This window comes from Neophocaena asiaeorientalis, unplaced genomic scaffold (genome assembly GCF_003031525.2).
Source record: "Neophocaena asiaeorientalis asiaeorientalis breed wild unplaced genomic scaffold, Neophocaena_asiaeorientalis_V1.1 scaffold671, whole genome shotgun sequence".
Taxonomy (NCBI): domain Eukaryota; kingdom Metazoa; phylum Chordata; class Mammalia; order Artiodactyla; family Phocoenidae; genus Neophocaena; species Neophocaena asiaeorientalis.
In genome coordinates, this window is record NW_020175533.1 from 1716153 (window position 1) to 1734951 (window position 18799).

Here is an 18799-nt window from a genome sequence, read left to right on the forward strand (position 1 = left end):
TTTTGATAAGTTGTGTTTTTATTTTCATTCAATTAGACGTATTTTCTGAAATCTTTTTGATTTCGTATTTGACCCATGGGTTTCTTAGAAGTGTGTTTAGTTCTCAACTACTTGAATATTATCTAGGTTCCATTTATAAATTTTAAATTATTTTTTTTTGATAGAGAACATATTCTGTGTAAGATCAGTCTCTTAAAATGTATTGTGGAACAAAACAAGATGACATAGACTTATCTATTTCTGCTTCTCCCCACTAAGTAAAACTATAAACCCTGGAAATAATGCAAAAGACAATCAAAGGAGAAATCTGAAAGATGGAAAGAGGAAGGTAATCTGGTTAGGGGCCCAAGGAAGCACTAGAAGAACAGCATATTCAGGGCATCTTGTAACCTCCTCCTTCAGAAGATGACAATTCACGCCCAGCATGTCCTGACTCCAGCTTAGTTACAGAAGGCGTCTCAGATAGCTTATTCTTCTCCCAGATTGAAAGGGCTATCCAACAACAGCAGGCTAGTCAAGACAAGTGTTTCTCCCACAGTACACAAACACACACACACAAAATGGCAACTCTGTGAGATTATGTGTTAATTAACTTGATTATGGTAATCATTTCACAATGTATATGTATATCAAAGCATCATGTTGTACACTTTTTATATGTGCAAGTTTTTTGCCAATTATACCTCAGTAAAGCTGAAAAAATTCACCTCTATGTATTGTGTTGCATTACATGTATTGGGGGAATAAGAAAAGAATTGGAGGACGGTTTCTAACAAAACAGATTTCAATTTTTACAATTTAAAACGTTCACATTCTTTTTTGTATTTTATTTGAGTTACATGGGTAATTAAGTATAGTGGCATAAGTAAATATAGTATTTAAGTTTAGATATTGCCTATGTCTTTTACTTTTCATAATCCCAACATTGAATATAGCTCAGCTTGATAGCAGAGGAGCTTTTTATTTTACTTTTTGGGGTGTCTGAGAACTATGTGTATATGTTGTCCAGACATAGGACAGGGAGAAAGAAAGACTACCAGAGAAGAGCTGGGAAAGAAAGGTTTGGGTTCAGGGATGCAATTTTTGCTAGAAAAGTTGACTTTTAAAAAAGATTAATTAATTAATTTATTTATTTTGGCTGCATTGGGTCTTTGCTGCTCCACGCAGGCTTTCTCTAGTTGGGGCGGGCAGGGGCTACTCTTCGTTGCAGTGCACAGGCTGCTCATTGCGGTGACTTCTCTTGTTGTGGTGCACAGACTTCAGTAGTTGTGGCACGCAGGCTCAGTAGTTGTGACTTGCAGCATCTAGAGAGCAGGCTTAGTAGTTGGGGTGCACGGGCTTAGTTGCTCCACGGCATGTGGGTTCTTCCTGGACCAGGGCTTGAACCCGTGTCCCCTGCATTGGCAGGCGGATTCTAACCATTGCACCACCAGGGAAGACCTGACATTTTTTTTTAAACTCTTGGTTGGTTAGTAACAAAGACCACACTCGAGCTCTAACAGTAAGTGAGTTGGTGTCAAAATCTAAAATGCCAGTTTCCAAGCAGAATTTTAAAACATATTTGGTCACAAGAAAGTGTTAGGAGTGATTTTTCCTGGAGAGTAGGATTAAAGGAACTTGAAGAGGGGGTAAGAAGAGGGATTTTACTTTTCATTTTCTACTAGTAGAGGAGCTTTTTAAATAAAATGCTTTAAATCTGTAAATGTACGTTTAGTCTTATTTATTCCCCATCAAGTTTGTTAGAAACTGATACATTCAAATTTTATTATATTTATTTAATATTTATAGTTAATATTTATTTACACTATTAACTTCTGTTTTATTTTCAGAACTGAAGGCAGAAGCTAGTCTAATGGACCAGATGAGTAGTTGTGATAGTTCATCAGATTCCAAAAGTTCATCATCTTCAAGCAGTAAGGATAGTTCTAGTGATTCAGAAGATGAAGAGTGCAGATCCTCTCCTTCTGATCCAGGGAATTATGTCTCAGAACATCCTACCATGTCTACCATGCCACAGTGCAGGATTCCTGAGATAGTGGCTGGTCATAATAAACATCATGACAGCAATGGCCTCCTGATGAATACTTTAAGTAAGTATACATAAGCATGCGTAATTGGAAAAGTAAGAATTTATAGTGGAGCCATACTGATTATGGTCTAAAATTTGCATACAGAGAAAGACTTCTTTTTTATTCATTTGACAGTATTACCCATTACCTTCTTTTTTTAATTTAATTTTTATACAGTAGGTTCTTATTACTTATCTGTTTTTTACATATCTGTATATATGTCAATCCCAATCTCCCAATTCATCCCACCAGCACCACCCCACCCCACTTCCTCCCCTCGGTGTCCATGTTTGTTCTCTAAATCTGTGTCTATTTCTGCCTTGCAAACCGGTTCATCTGTACCATTTTTCTAGATTCCACATATATGCATTAATATACGATATTTGTTTTTCTCAATCTGAGAGGAAATGCTTTCAGTTTTTTCACCATTGAGAATGATGTTTGCTGTGGGTTTGTTGTCTGTGGCCTTTATTATGTTGAGGTACGTTCCCTCTATGCCCACTTTCTGGAGAGTTTTTATCATAAATGGGTGTTGAATTTTGTCAAAAGCTTTTTCTACCTGTTTTTGGTGTCAGGGTGATGGTGGCCTCGTAGAATGAATTTGGGAGTGTTCCTTCCTCTGCAATTTTTTTGGAAGTTTGAGAAGGATGGGTGTTAGCTCTTCTCTAAATGTTTGATAGAATTCACCTGTGAAGCCATCTGGTCCTGGACTTTCGTCTGTTGGAAGATTTTTAATCACAGTTTCAATTTCATTACTTGTGATTGGTCTGTTCATAGTTTCTGTTTCTTCCTAGTTCAGTCTAGGAAGGTTATACCTTTCTAGGAATTTGTCCATTTCTTCCAGGTTGTCCATTTTATTGGCATAGAGTTGCTTGTAGTAGTCTCTTATGATGCTTTGTATTTCTGTGGTGTCCATTGTAACTTCTCCTTTTTTATTTCTAATTATATTGATTTGAGTCCTCTCCCTCTTTTTCTTGATGAGTCTGGCTAAAGGTTTATCAGTTTTGTTTATCTTTTCAAAAACCAGCTTTTAGTTTCATTGATCTTTGCTATTGTTTTCTTTGTTTCTATTTCATTTATTTCTGCTCTGATCTTTATGATTTCTTTCCTTCTACTAACTTTGGGTTTTGTTTGTTCTTCTTTCTCTAGTTCCTTTAAGTGTAAGGTTAGATTGTTTATTTGAGGTTTTTCTTGTTTCTTGAGGTAGGATTGTATTGCTATAAACTTCCCTCTTAGAACTGCTTTTGCTGCATCCCATAGGTTTTGGATCATCGTGTTTTCATTGTTATTTGTCTCTAGATATGTTTTGATTTCCTCTTTGTTTTTTTTTTTTCTTTTTTGCGGGATGCGGGCCTCTCACTGCTGTGGCCTCCTCCGCCACAGAGCACAGGCTCCGGATGTGCAGGCCCAGTGGCCATGGCCCACGGGCCCAGCCGCCCCACAGCATGCGGGGTCCTCCCGGACCGGGGCACGAACCCGCGTCCCCCGCATCGGCAGGCGGACTCTCAACCATTGCGCCACCAGGGAAGCCCTCCTCTTTGATTTCTTCAGTGATCTGTTGGTTATTTAGTAACGTATTGTTTAGCCTCCATGAGTTTGTGTTTTTTACATTTTTTTCCCTGTGATTGATTTCTAATCTCATAGCATTGTGGTCAGAAAAGGTGCTTTGTTATAATTTCAATTTTCTTAAATTTACTGAGGCTTGACTTTTGACCCAAGATGTGATCTATCCTGGAGAATGTTCCATGTGCACTTGAGAAGAAAGTGTAATCTGCTGTTTTTGGATGGAATGTCCTATAAATATCAATTAAATCTATCTGGTCTATTGTGTCATAAAGCTTGTGTTTCCTTATTAATTTTCTGTCTGGAGGATCTGTCCATTGGTGTAAGTGAGGTGTTAAAGTCTCCCACTATTATTGTGTTATTGTCGATTTCCTCTTTTATAGCCGTTAGCAGTTGCCATATGTATTGAGGTGCTCCTATGTTGGGTGTATATATATTTATAATTGTTATATCTTCTTCTTGGATTAATCCCTTGATCATTATGTAGTGTCCTTCCTTGTCTCTTGTAACATTGTTTATTTTAAAGTCTATTTTATCTGATATGAGTATTGCTACTACACCTTTCTTTTGATTTCCATTTGCGTGGAATATCTTTTTCTGTCCCCTCACTTTCAGTCTGTATGTGTCCCTAGGTCTGAAGTGTGTCTCTTGTAGACAGTATATATACAGGTCTTGTTTTCATATCCATTCAGCAAGCCTGTGTCTTTTGGTTGGAGCATTTAATCCATTCACGTTAAAGGTAATTATCGATATGTATGTTCCTATTACCATTTTCTTCATGGTTATGGGCTTGTTTTTGTACATCCTTTTCTTGTGTTTCCCACTTAGAAAAATTCCTTTAGCATTTGTTGTAGAGCTGGTTTGGTGGTGCTGAATTCTGTTAGTGTTTGCTTGTCTATAAACCTTTTGATTTCTGTGGCGAATCTGAATGAGATCCTTGCCTGGTAAAGTAATCTTGGTTGTAGGTTCTTTCCTTTCATCACTTTAAATATATCATGCCACTCCCTTCTAGCTAGTAGAGTTTCTGCTGAGAAGTCACTTGTTAACCTTATGGGAGTTCCCTTGTATGTTATTGTAGTTTTTCCCTTGTTGCTTTCAATAATTTTTCTTTGTCTTTAATTTTTGTCATTTTTATTACTCTGTGTCTCAGTGTGTTTCTCCTTGGATTTATCCTGCCTGGGACTCTCTGCACTTCCTGGACTTGGGTTGCTATTTCCTTTCCCATGTTAGGGAATTTTTCAACTATAATCTCTTCAGATATTTTCTTGAGTTCCTTCTCTCTCTTGTCTCCTTCTGGGACCCCTATAATGTGAATGTTGTTGCATTTAATGTTGTCCCAGAAGTCTCTTAGGCTGTATTCATTTCTTTTCATTCTTTTTTCTTTATTTTGTTCCACAGCTGTGAATTCCACCATTTTGTCTTCCAGGTCACTTATCCATTCTTCTGCCTCAGTTATTCTGCTATTGATTCCTTCTAGTGGATTTTTCATTTCAGTTATAGTATTGTTCATCTCTGTTTATTTGTTCTTTAATTTTTCTAGGTGCTTGTTCTTTAATTCTTCTAGGTCTTTGTTAAACATTTCTTGCATCTTCTTGATCTTTGCCTCCATTCTCTTTCCAAGATTCTAGATCATCTTCAGTATCATTATTCTGAATTCTTTTTCTGGAAGGTTACCTATCTCCATTTCATTTAGTTGTTTTTCTGGGGTTTTATCTTGTTCCTTTATCTGGTACATAGTCCTCTTCGTTTTCATTTTGTCTATCTTTCTGTGAATGTGGTTTTCGTTCCACAGGCTGCAGAATTGTAGTTCTTCTTGCTTCTCCTCTCTGCCATCTCAACCATTACCTTCTTATTGAATTATTCATTTCCTTTTGACTCTGTAACATAATGTCCTATTGGCTTTTCTCCTACCTTTGTAGATACTTTTCTGACTCTTCTTTGCTAGTTTATAATCTTTTACTCAGTCATTAGGGCTGGGGTTCTGCAAGGCTGAATTCTAGGTCCTTTTTTTGTTTTATTCTATATTCTTTCCACAGATAATCTCCATATTTCTGTTGCAGTCAATACTTATATATAGATAACTTGTAAATTTGCATCTCTGACCCACACCTCTGAGCTCTAGACACATAAGTCCAACACATCTCGTATTAAAAGGCATTTCAAATTCACCTTGTCCAAAACCAATTTATAATCTTTCACTATGTTTCTTCCTAGTGAAAGGCAGGAGTCATCTAATTATGCAAACCAGAAGTGATTGTATTCTAGGGTTGAGTTTCTCTCCCTCTTTACAGTATAGTCAATCTTTCACCTTCACCAAGTCCTGTTTATATTACCTCCTTAATCTCAAATTCATCTACTTGTCTGCATCTCCACCACTGTCACTCTAGTTAAACTTACCATTATTTCTTGCTTTAACAATGCAATGACTTCCTAACTGGTCCACCACTTATCTACTCAAACCCATTTTTGATCTACTAAGTACATTGCGGCCATATTGATCTTTTCATAATTCAAGTATTATTTGTCTCTCCTACTTTAACTTTACAATAGCTTATAATTTCTTTTAGGATAGAGACAAAACATTTTAACATAAGAGTCTTGCCCTTTCTGTTCTAGCAACATTTTCCTTCTTTTTGTCACCATACTCAAATACTTTTGCTTACCTCAGGGACTCTACCCATACTGTCCATTCAGTTAGAAATAGTTCTTTCTTTTCATGTAGTTAACTTTTTCTCCTTTAGATGGTAGTTTTATATATACTTTATCAAGAAAGCCTTTCTTGACCTTTCTGAAAAGATCAAATCCCCCTTGTTATAGACCTTCAGAGCAATATCTTCTTTATATCAATTATCATTTATAAATTTATATTTCTTTCATTTGTTCTCTTCTAAAGTATAAGCTCCAGGAGAGCAGTGATCTTGCTTATTTTGCTTATCACTGAATACTAGCACCTGACACGGTTCCTGATACATAGTAGATGCTCAGTAAATTCTTTTTAATAAAGGCACGCAGGTTGATACCCTCTGGGGGAGAATGGGACTTTCTGTATATTTAAAACTAATCTCACTGTATTAATTTTAATGGTAAAGTAAATATCTAGGAAAGACCGACTTGCTCTAACTTAAAAACAGAAGTAAATAAGGGAGGAGCCAAGCATGGGTGGTAGAGTAAAACTGTGGTTATGGTTATGATAGTGTAAAACTATGTGTTAATTAGGGACTAGGAAAGGTCTTTTGAACTTCCAGTTATTTATATATTTAGTGCTATTATTTATAACTTGAGAGGTGAAATTATAGCATCTGATTTCTTGAATGGCCAAATAATGACAAATACTAGGAGGATAAACAGTAATGAATTTGTATGCCCATAATAATATACCTTCATAATGTATGTAACTACATATTAAAAAATGTAGTTACATATGTGTATTTGTGTATATAAAACAAAAATTGACAGAAGTAGGGGAAATTGACAAGTCTATTGTAATGGTAGATTTAATGTATCTGTACTCAAGGATACAGAATTTAGTAAGGGTATAAAATCTTTGAACAACACAATTAACATTTTTTAAATATAATAAATTCTTTTTTAAATATAATAAATTCTATCTTTTTTTTTTTGGTCCACAGCACAGTGTCATTTATGTAAATTAAAATTGGTCATAGGAAGCAGTTTATTTTTTGCAAGAGCGCAAACAAATGGAAGGAACCACACTGTGATATTTTTCTTGGGATGCTAAGAAATATCACAAACTAGGTGATTTAAACCAACAGAAATGTATTCTCTCACAGTTCTGGAGTCCAGGAGTTAAAATGAAAGTGTCAGCAGGGTTGATTTCTTCTGGAGGATCTGAAAAAGAATCTGTTTTGTGACTCTCCTAGCTTCTGGTGGTTGCTGGCAATCCTTGGTTTTCCTTGGCTTGTAGACACAGTGCTCCAAACTTGGCCTCTGTCTTCCTTCTCTGTGTGTCTGTGTCCATATTTATTTTTTCTTTTTTATACCTTTTATAAATTTATTTTTATTGCAGTATAGTTGAATTACAATGTGTTAATTACTGCTATACAGCAAAGTGACTCAGTTATATATATATATTTATTTATATTTATATACATTCTTTTTCATATTCTTTTCCATTATCACAGGACATTGAATATAGTTCCCTGTCCCATACAGTAGGACCTTGTTGGTTACCCATTCTATATATACCAGTTTCCATCTGCTAATCCCAAACTCCCAATCCAACCCTCTTCTACCACCCTCCCCCTTGGCAGCCACCAGTATATCTCTGTACCTGATTCTGTTTCTGTTTCATAGATAGGTTCATTTGTGTCATCTTTTAGATTCCACATATAAGTGATATCATATGGTATTTGTCTTTCTCTTTCTGACTTACTTCACTTAGTATGATAATCTCTAGTTGCTTCCATGTTGCCGCAAATGGCCTTATTTCATTCTTTTCTATGGCTGAGTAGTATTCCATTGTATATATGTATATATGTACCACATCTTCTTTATCCATTCATCTGTAGATGGGCATTTAGGTTGTTTCCATGTCTTGGCTATTGTGAATAGTGCTGCTATGAACATAAGGGTGCATGCATCTTTTTGAATTATAGTTTTGTCTGGGCATATGCCCAGGAGTGGGGTTGCTGGATCATATGGTAATTATATTTTTAGTTTTCTGAGGAACTTCCATACTGTTTTCCACAGTAGCTATACCAACTTACATTCCCACCAACAGTATAGAAGGGTTCCCTTTTCTCCATACCCTCTCCAGCAATTTTTTTTTGCGGTACGCGGGCCTCTCACTGTTGTGGCCTCTCCCGTCGTGGAGCACAGGCTCCAGACGCGCAGGCTCAGCGGCCATGGCTTACGGGCCCAGCCGCTCTGCGGCATGTGGGATCTTCCCGGACCGGGGCACGAACCCGTGTCCCCTGCATCGGCAGGCGGACTCTCAACCACTGCGCCACCAGGGAAGCCCCGCTCCCATTTGTTTTTGTTTTTATTTCTATTGCCTTGGGAGGCTGAACATGCCCATTCTAACAGTAAATACGTAGAATCTTACAATCTAAAAATGAGAAGCAGGCATTCTTTTAATAATATAAACCATTTATGGAAATTACTTTCTACTAGGACAAATGAAATAACACATTTAAAAGAATTCATATTTTATTGATCATATCACATGGCTATAAAACAATGAGAATATAAATAAATAACAAAAATAGTTTAAAATACATGCTTAGAAACTTTGGAGCACATACCTAGTGACTTACACGTTAAAAGGAGATTACAGAGCTTCCCTGGTGGCGCAGTGGTTGAGAGTCCGCCTGATACACACACACAAAAAAATGGAAATTACACTGAAATTATAAAATATTTATAATTAAGCAATATCAGAAATATCTCAACAGTTTTGGGGTGCAACCAAAATGATAGAGGGAAATTTGTAGCCTCAAAATGTTCTTTTTTAAAAAAAATTGAAAATAAATGCGTGAAAGTTTCACCTTTAGGAACTAGAGGAACAATAAGACCTTAAAACAGGGAAAGAAAGTATTATAGATTAGAATTGACATTAGTATAATAGATAGCAAAGAAACATTAGAGGATCAACAAGACTAAAAGTTATTTCTTTGAAAACTTATAAGAAGACCAACCTGTAACTAGGGCTGATGAAGAAAAAAAGAATAAAACACAGTGTTAGGAATGAAAAAGTGGTTAAAATTATAGTATGTTTTTATTTTTTTCATTATGAAAACTTTACAAATATTTTATCCCAGTATATTTGGCATAAAAATGGATGATTTTCTAGGAAAAAAGTATAATTTACCAAATCTGACTCAAAAAGAAGTGGAAAGTCTGAAGAAACCATTAACAACGTCTCTTCTTCCTTCATCCTATCTCCATATCCCCAAGATGCTAGAAAATTGAAGATAATTTTACAGATGAATTTTAGCAGATCTTCAAGGAACAAACAATTCTTATCTTCTACAAACTGTTTCAGAGAATAGAAGAGTAGGGGAAGCGACCCAATTCGTTTATAATTCTAGGGTAATCTCAATATCAAAACTGAACAGGAACAAGACAAAAAGCATTATAGACCAATTTCACTTAAGAACATGGATGTAAAATTACCAAATAAGATATTAGCAAATTGAATAACCACGGTACTTAAAACAAGCAAGCTAAATCATGACCAAGTAAAGCTCATCACAGAAGTGTAGGAAATGTTCAATATCTGGAATTATATCAATATAATTTACCACATTAACAGATTATAGGAATAAAGCCATATGATCATTTCAACAAATTTGAATTTGACAACAGTCAGTATTTATTAATTTTAAAACTTTTACTGAAGATTGAATATAAGGGAATTTCCTTACATTATAAAAATTAATCACGAAGAACAAAACTACTGCCAACATTATACTAATAGAGACTCCAGAAGCATTTCCGTTAAAGTCAGGAAGAAGACAAGGAGGACTAATATCATGATTTCTATTCAACATTGTACTGAAGGTTCTAGAAAATGTGGTTAAACAAGTAAAAGAAATGAAAATAAGAATTGGAAACAGGAAATAAAATGATCCTTATTTGTAGGCAATGTAATTGTCTACATAGAAAATCCAAAGGAATCCACAAACTATAGAAATAGTAAAAGAATTTAGAAATATTTTGGATGCAACAATGATATGGAAAAATCAGCAGCAATCTTGTTATACAAGTAGTAACCACTTGGAATTTCTTTTAAAAAAATAGTGAATTTCTTTGCTTGATATATTTTATCCAAACTTTAAGTTTCCTAAGAGGAAATAAACCCTTTTTTATTGTTACTGCAGTCATCCCATTTTCAACCTTAGCAAACTCAACACCCTCTTTTATAACATATATTTAAGTCCCCTTTACTATTCTGAAATGAATTTCATAGCTTAATATCATCTAGGCACATATATCTTTGAAAATAATTAATGTAATATTAAGACAAAATAAAAATAGTTTATAGTAAAGTAATAGATATTCTACTTCGTAAATGTTCAGGCCTGGTGAGATAACATAACAAAGTGCCATATGCTTGCACTTACTTTTAATGAATATATTTGGAATTAAGGGAAGCAAGGCAATATTCAACTCATATGTCAATATTTTTTCTTTTTATTTATCTTGTTAAAATAAGGACTGGAAAGGTATATACATACATATTCATAGAATTGCGTACACAGATAAGTTTTGAGGTGCTGTATTGCTGACCCAAAGCCAATGAGCAACATAGATATCACTGTGTTTTCAGAAACAATTTTAAAAAGTCTTTGTAAAGGTCTCAGAAGAAAAGTAAAGTCTTCTTTCAGTTTACATGATAGTTGCATCCTTGTAAATTTCAGAGAATTTTATGTCTGTGCAAAAGGATACTTTTAGTTTATAAAAATGCAATTAGTTCTGGCCTTAAAATTATAAACAGACCTCTCAAGTACATGAGTATCCCACTGGACTTTCAAAAGTTTTACAGAATGTAGAAGGGTTCTTTATTGTTCACGATTGGTCCTTGCATTACAAGATATTTAAGATTCCTAAGTTCCCTGTTCACTAAATGCCACTAGCAATCTTCAAATCACTGGGACAAGAGACCCCTCACGTACATTTCTGTAACATCTCCTAGAGGGCAGTATTGCTCTCATTGAGAAACATTGGTTTAGGTATCTGAATGCATTTGCTATGGGTATACTCTTTTTTCCAAGTCATAATTACCATTTTGATTGAAAACATATTTCCTTTACTAAGCATCTCATATTCAAAGGCTAATCTCATATCTTCAAAACTGAACATTTCAACCAACAGCACGGTAATGCTGTGCTTATAACCTCCGTAGTATGAAGTCTATTAAGAAAAACGGAACTCAGGACATTAGGGTTTGTGTCACTTGAGAAACTCATTTTATAGGCATCACATCAGGATAAACATTCTTATGCCATAATAAGTAGAAACTGAAGCCTTGAAAATAAGAAAATGGTCATGTGAACCAGATGCACAAATGAAGCTTTAGCAGGTTTCTTTATCAAGTGATGTAATTAGTTCTGGAGTTCATGCAGTGGACTGAGGTATCTTACAACAGTTTATATATGGCCTAAAAAGTACTCACCTTAAATTGGATATTAACTTCAAAATATGCCAGCTTTTGTTGATTGTGGAGTAGTTTAAAAATACAAGAGTTTGTTAACCATTGTAATTTACCACCCAAAAGATTTATCCAATCCTATAGCTTCAAATAAACCCCCTGTAATCAATGACTCCCAAATCTTTTGCAGCTGTAGCCTCTACCCTGAGCTTCAGACTTGTATATCCAATTGCCTATACCATATATACTTGAATCTTTACTAGGTATTTCAAATGTACCTTGTTAAAAATTGAACTTGTGATTTTTTTTTACACAATCTTGTTCCTCTGGTTTTTCTCATCTCAGTAAATGATACAACCATTTATCCAGTTGTTTAGACCAGAAATCTTGGGGGTCATCCTTCACTTTTCTCTTTCTCTCATGTACTAAGTCCAGTACTGTTGATAGTCCTGTAAGCTCCATCTTCAAAGCAAATTATAAATCTGACCACTTAGCACCACCTTCACCTGAACCACCTGAGTCTAAGCCAGTATTACTTCTTTTTTCCCCAGTTTTATTGAGATATAATTAACATACAGCACTGTATAATCTTAAAGTGTACAACTGTTTAACTACATACATCCTGAAATGATTACCACTATAGATTTACCGACTATCCATCATCTCATATACATAAAACATTAAAGAAATAGGAAAAAAAAATTTTCCCTGAAACAAGAACTCTTAGGATTTACTCTCTTAACAACTTCCATATATAACATACAGCAGTGTTAATTATTTTTATCATGTTATACATTACATCCCTAGTATTTATCTTATAGCTGGAAGTTTGTACCTTTTGACTGCCTTTTATCTAATTTCCCCTCCCCCCAACCCCCCACTCATGGTAGCCACAGATCTGATCTTTTTCTCTGAGTTTGTTTTTGAAGTATAATTGACCTACAACACTATGTTAGTTCTTGGTACACAGCATAGTGATTTGATATTTCTGTACATTTCAAAGCAATTACCATAGTCTAGTTGCCATCTGTCACCATACAAAGGTACTACATAGTTACTGACTATACTCCCCATAATGTACATTTCATACTTATCACTGTTTTATAACTGAAAGTTTGTACCTCACCTATTTCTCTCCTCACCCTACCCACCTCCCCTCTGGCACCTGTTTGTTCCCTGTATTTGTCACTCTGTTCCTTTTTATATGTTCATTTGTTTTGTTTTTTAGATTCCACATATAAGTGAAGTCATACAGTATTTGTCTTTCTTAAAGCTGATATTATATCTTACATGAGAAACTGCATAGACTCATAACTGTTTTCCCTGATTCCATGTTTCCTCCACACCATTATAGTCTATTCACTGATATACAATAGTGTTCAAGTCAGTTGCCTGTTTAAAATTTTCCAGTGAATTAAATTCCCATTACATTTCAAACAAAATCTAAAGTTTTTTCCATGATCTACATACCATGGTCTTCTGGATATCTTTCTGACCTATTTCCCTGCATTCTCTTCCTCATTCATTCCACTCCAGCCACAGGGGTGTTCTTGCTGTCAGAGAACATAAGAAGCATGCTTCTGCCTTGGGGCATTTGTATTTGCTTTTACCTGAGCCTGGACATTTTCCCCCACCTCTGTATTTTCATTACTCTCTCTCTACATTTGGATCTCTGTTCTAATGTCCCACCTTGAGGAGGCATTCCTAACTACCCTATTTAAAATAGCATCTCTCACCACTCTCCCCAGACCCATCTAAATAGTGTAATATTTATCCCTACTTAGGATAAATATTACATTATATATTTGTTTATTGTCTGTCTCCCCCACTGGAATGTAAGTTCCGTGACTGTAAGAACATGGATGAATTACAAAAGAATCAATGATGAGGTACTCTTAACATACACTACTTAATGACTTTGACTGAGTTTGTAGTAAAAAATTATACGTTTTTTCACTCTTCAAAATAGTCTGATCTTCTGAACCACATTTTCTCATTTCCTGATGTAATTAAATCAGTGGTATAAAAGAAGGGTGATGTTGGTATGTGAAAGAAGACTAAAATATCCATAGATGCCAAGTGATACTAACACTATGCTGAAGATTGGTGGTTTATTTTTTCTTTACAGGTAATATTAATTCTTTGAGTTGCTACTGATGTGACTAATAATCAGATTGCTTATCCTATAATTTAAAGACATAATGTTGGCTAAACAGGATCACCTTGGGGTTATATTTTGTAAAACATCTATGTTATCCAAAAATATTAAATATTCAATTACTACAGTTTTCCTTTTTTATTTTAGGAAATGATTTGCAGCTGAGTGAATCAGGAAGTGACAGTGATGACTGAAGAAATATTCAGCTATAAGTATAAAGTTTATAAGACATGTGATAATTTATTTTATATTAAGAATAAAAATTCCTAAGGCTGAGGAAAATGTATCTTAACTTTGATGATAAGAGAAATTTAATCTGATTCAGAATTTTCAGTTGATGTTACATTTTTTACCTTTTATGGGTACTGGTATTTTCATGTATTTTCATTTAATCTTAACAAAACTCCTAGGAAGTTTTACAGATGAGAAAACAAACTTCAGGGGTTAGGTTACTTGCCCACATATTGTTAACAAGTGGCAGATCAGGTGTTCTGAAGTTCAGGTTCAGTGTTCTGTTTTACCACACTGCTGTTTTCAATTGTGAATGGCAAAACTGTTGATTTATAATAAATGTCCAGGTTTTAATTACATCTCTGAGTCTTTCTATCTGATATTCCTTAAATTTTGGTTGAAAATTAAGCTAAAGTTTAGGGTAAAGGTGAAGCTAAGTAATTGTTTTAATGAAACAATTGTCCTCTTATCTCTCACACATTTTATCATGTTCTCTTATCTCTTTGATACTTTTAAATCATTTTCTTATTTTGCTTTTGAGAGTAAAAATAAGCATTTATGTTAATGAGATAAATAATTAATATTTATACCTATAACATTTTTGAATTGGGGGAAAATGATAAATATCATAGTTGAGAGTCACTAACCAGCAGCAAGTTCTTTTTTTTTAATTAATAAACTTTATTTTTAAGAGCAGTTTTAGTTTCACAGCAAAATTGAGCAGAAAGTACAGAGAATTCTCATATACTCCTTGTTCCCACACATGCACAACCTCCCCAAGTATGAACATCCTGCCCCAGAGTGGTACCTTTTTTTTTTTTTGTATAATTGATGAACCTACATTCACACACCATCACCCAAAGTCCATAGTTTACATTAGAGTTCACTCTTTGTGTTGTACGTTCTATGGGTATTAACAAATGTACGATGACATTTATCTACCACTGTAGTATCATACAGGATGGTTTCAGTGCCTTAAAAATCCTGTGCTCTTGCCAATTCATTCCTCCACACCCCAACCCCTGGTAATCAGTGATCTTTTTACTGTCTGCTTAGTTTTGCCTTTTCCAGAATATCTTATAATTGAAATCATACATTATGCATCTTTTTCAGATTGGCTTCTTTCACCTAGTAATATGCACTTGTTTCCTCCATGTCTTTTGCATGCCTTAATAGTTCATTTCTTTTTAGCACTGAATAATATTATTACATTGTTTGGATGTACCATAGTTTATTTATCCACTAACTGATGATAATATAAGCATGAAAGTAAGTTGGCTACAAAGGAACAAAAATCAGTGGGCTTTGAACTATTCCGTAACACTACACTAAAACTCTAAAGTTAGTAAAGCTGTGTCAGCACAAGGTATAAGTGTGACCTATGAATTATGTATTCATCAAATATCATCTACAGTTTGGCAAGAAGGCATTCTTAGACATGTCAGAATTCAGGAATTGTATCATTCACATATCATTCATGTAATAATTACTTTAGTAATTTCCAATTTATTAAGAGATGAATCAAAATTACCAACTCAAGAATGGGAAAAATATTATAAAAATATGTTCTAAAAAGGTTGAAACCTTCTTCAAAGGGACTGACTCAATTCGTAGGAGTAGTATAATATATAATATATATTATTATGTTGGGTTGGCTAAAAAATTCATTTGGGTTTTTCCATAAGATGGTATGGAAAAACCTGAATGAACTTTTTGGCCAACCCAATATTTATTATAAATAAATATTTATTACAAATATATATAATCTTACCTGGGTGGTGGTTGTGTGAGTTACACATATGTAAAAAATAGTGGAGTTTTATACTTAAGATTTGTGCCTTTTAAGTTACGTTTAATTTTAAAAGTCCACAAACAAAATCAGTAGATCTTACAAACTTACAAGAAGGGGACAAACAACTCAATAGAGAAAAGGGAATGAATCTTCAGTTTTGAAAATTATAAAAACATTTTTGTCACAGTAATCTCACTTCTAGAAATTCATTCTACAGATACATTTGACTTATTTTTGCAAGGTTATTATTACAGTATTATTTATAATTGCAAAAAACTTTAAAAATCTGAATGTGAACCTTTTTTTTATTGATTTTTGAAGTGATTTATATACTCTGGACACAAATCCTTTGACAATATATGTAATATGAGTATTTTCTCCCACTTTGTGAGTTGTCTTTTTGCTCTTAATGGTATCTTTTGGTGAACAAAAAAGTTATTGATTTTTTTTTTTTTTTTTTTTTTTTTTTTTGGTACGCGGGCCTCTCACTGTTGTGGCCTCTCCCGTTGCGGAGCACAGGCTCCAGACGCGCAGGCTCAGCGGCCATGGCTCCCGGGCCCAGCCGCTCTGCGGCATGTGGGATCTTCCCGGACCGGGGGACGAACCCGTGTCGCCTGCATCGGCAGGCGGACTCTCAACCACTATGCCACCAGGGAAGCCCAAAAAAGTTATTGATTTTAATACTGTCCCGTATATCAATTCTTTTTCTTTTATGGTTACCATATTTTATGTCTTATTTAAGAAATCTTGGCTTATCCACAGCCATAAAGATGCTCTCTTACGTTTTCCTCTAAAAGCTTTAATTTTTTAAACTTTGACAGTTAGATCTGTAATCTATATTGAATTGGTTTTTATGCATGGTGTAAGATATATTTACACCATGCATAAAAACATGGGTAAACATATTTTTTTCCATATGAGTATCTAGATGGTGTGTTTTTTATTTTATTTTGTTTTTTTGTTTGTTTGTTTTCTTGCGGTACACGGGCCTCTCACTGTTGTGGCCTCTCCCGTTGCGGAGCACAGGCTCAGCGGCCATGGCTCACGGGCCCAGCCGCCCCGCGGCATGTGGGATCTTCCCGGACCGGGGCACGAACCCGTGTCGCCTGCATCGGCAGGCGGACTCTCAACCACTGCGCCACCAGGGAAGCCCTAGATGGTGTTTTTTAGTTAAAAACACCGTCATTTCCCCCACGGCACTGCAGTGTCACGTTTGTCATAACTGATGCCTCAGTATATGTGTGGGTCTTTTTCTGCACTCTGTTCTGTTGCATTGGTTGCCTTATCTATCTTTGTGTCTGTTCCACTCTGTTATAATTACTATAGCTTTATAATAGGTCTCCTACTGGTTAGTGCAAATCCTCCACTATTGTTCTTCAAGATTGCCTTTGCTATTCTTCACTTTTTGTATCTCTATATGAATTTTAAAAATCAACTTGTCATTTTCTACACTCACAAAACCTGTTGGATTTTGTGTTGCAATTATAGATTGATTTGGGGATTACTGACATTTTTGCTGAGGCTTCCAAATCATGAGCATGGTATGTCTCTCCATTTATTTAGATCTTTAATTTCTTTCAATAATGTTTTAAGAGTGGTTAGTGTTGATGTCTTAGACATCTTTCAATAGATTTATTCCTAGGTATTTTTTATGCTTTTAGAGCTGGTATAATGTTTTAAATTCCCTTTTCTATTTGTTTTTGCTGATATTTAAATACAATTTATTTCTATGTGATTATTTTGTATTCATAAACCTTGCTAAACACATGTTCTCTTTTAATTTCATATTTGCCTCTTCTCTCTGACTATATTAGTATCTGTCATTTTCAGCCTCCTTTTTGTACATGATTGTAAAATGTCACTCTCTTCTGTCATAATCATTGAGGTCACAAATATTTTTTACTCTTATCACTGATATTTTAGATTCTTTCACTCTGTTATTTTTTTTTTATCTTTCAAGAGTTTGTACTCATTTCTATTCAGGAATTGCTTTTCTCTTTGATCTTTTCCCTTTTATCCTTCTATCTGATTTCAACTTAGCAAAAATGATGGTGTACAAGAGGCATCTTGATAAGATAGAAAAGGCTCTAGAATAGGTCTTGGAGGCTGGGAGGCTCTTCTGTAATATTCTTCAGGCTAGACTAGGAAAAGGATTAAAAACCAGTGTTCACCAAATCCCTATTATAAGAATTACCAGAGATGCTTATTAAAAATACAAGTTCTTAGATACCTACTTAGATCTATTCAATAAGACTTTTCAAAGCAAAGGCCTGTAAATTGTGTGTGGTGTGTGTGTGAATTGCTGTGAAAATTTGTAGTTATAAGTATATATACAAATATAAATATATATGTAAATATATATATCCCTAAGTGATTTTTAGCATCAGGGAAGTTTAGTTTATGTAGGACAAGATTAAGATTCCTTCCATCTCTGATACTATTCGATTTTATAAATGCTAGCATGGTATTGCCATAATCAAAAGAAGAATTTCACCTAAACAAACGAGTATCAGAGAACCAATGCCAGTACTCTAAAGTCTGCTATTTAGGGCACCTATAAGCACAAATGAATTGGTGCCTTGCCTACCGGTGCTATTCCATCTGCTCTGAGAGATCAAATGCTATTCCAGAGGTACAAGGCCAGAGCAGGGGGAGCCGGTGATATAATTAGATCTTAAAAGCATCTGTGCCTCTAGTGGTTAATTTGACTAGTAAGTTTTGACTGTTCATTTGTTTTGTATCCAGAGTCATTAACCAAACTAGGTCAGAAAGTGCAGTAGTTCCTGAAAGAATAACTGTAGCTTAATCATTAATGTCACAAACAGAAATGATGTGGACCCTTCTTTGGGTAAAGGTTGATGGGAGAGAAGCAG

At 34.8% G+C, this 18799-nt stretch overlaps 2 protein-coding genes across 3 annotated transcripts in view; both read left to right on the forward strand.

Annotated features, from left to right (window-relative positions):
* EAF2 (ELL associated factor 2) overlaps positions 1 to 18799 on the forward strand; it is a 53522-nt gene that overhangs the window by 33316 nt on the left and 1407 nt on the right. Inside the window, exons 5-6 of one of the 2 annotated variants that reach the window (XM_024769257.1) lie at positions 1830 to 2090; positions 14051 to 14491. In XM_024769257.1, the coding sequence (XP_024625025.1) occupies positions 1830 to 2090; positions 14051 to 14097 (308 nt within the window). In that variant the 3' untranslated portion in view covers positions 14098 to 14491. Of the gene's footprint in view, positions 1 to 1829; positions 2091 to 14050; positions 14492 to 18799 lie in introns of those variants that run through there. The other variant, XM_024769258.1, reaches the window with a different exon arrangement.
* Positions 2018 to 18799, forward strand: part of SLC15A2 (solute carrier family 15 member 2) — a 55130-nt gene continuing 38348 nt past the window's right edge. Inside the window, exons 1-2 of the mRNA XM_024769242.1 lie at positions 2018 to 2090; positions 14051 to 14115. Of these exons, the coding sequence (XP_024625010.1) occupies positions 14090 to 14115 (26 nt within the window). The 5' untranslated portion in view covers positions 2018 to 2090; positions 14051 to 14089. The remainder of the gene's footprint in view (positions 2091 to 14050; positions 14116 to 18799) is intronic.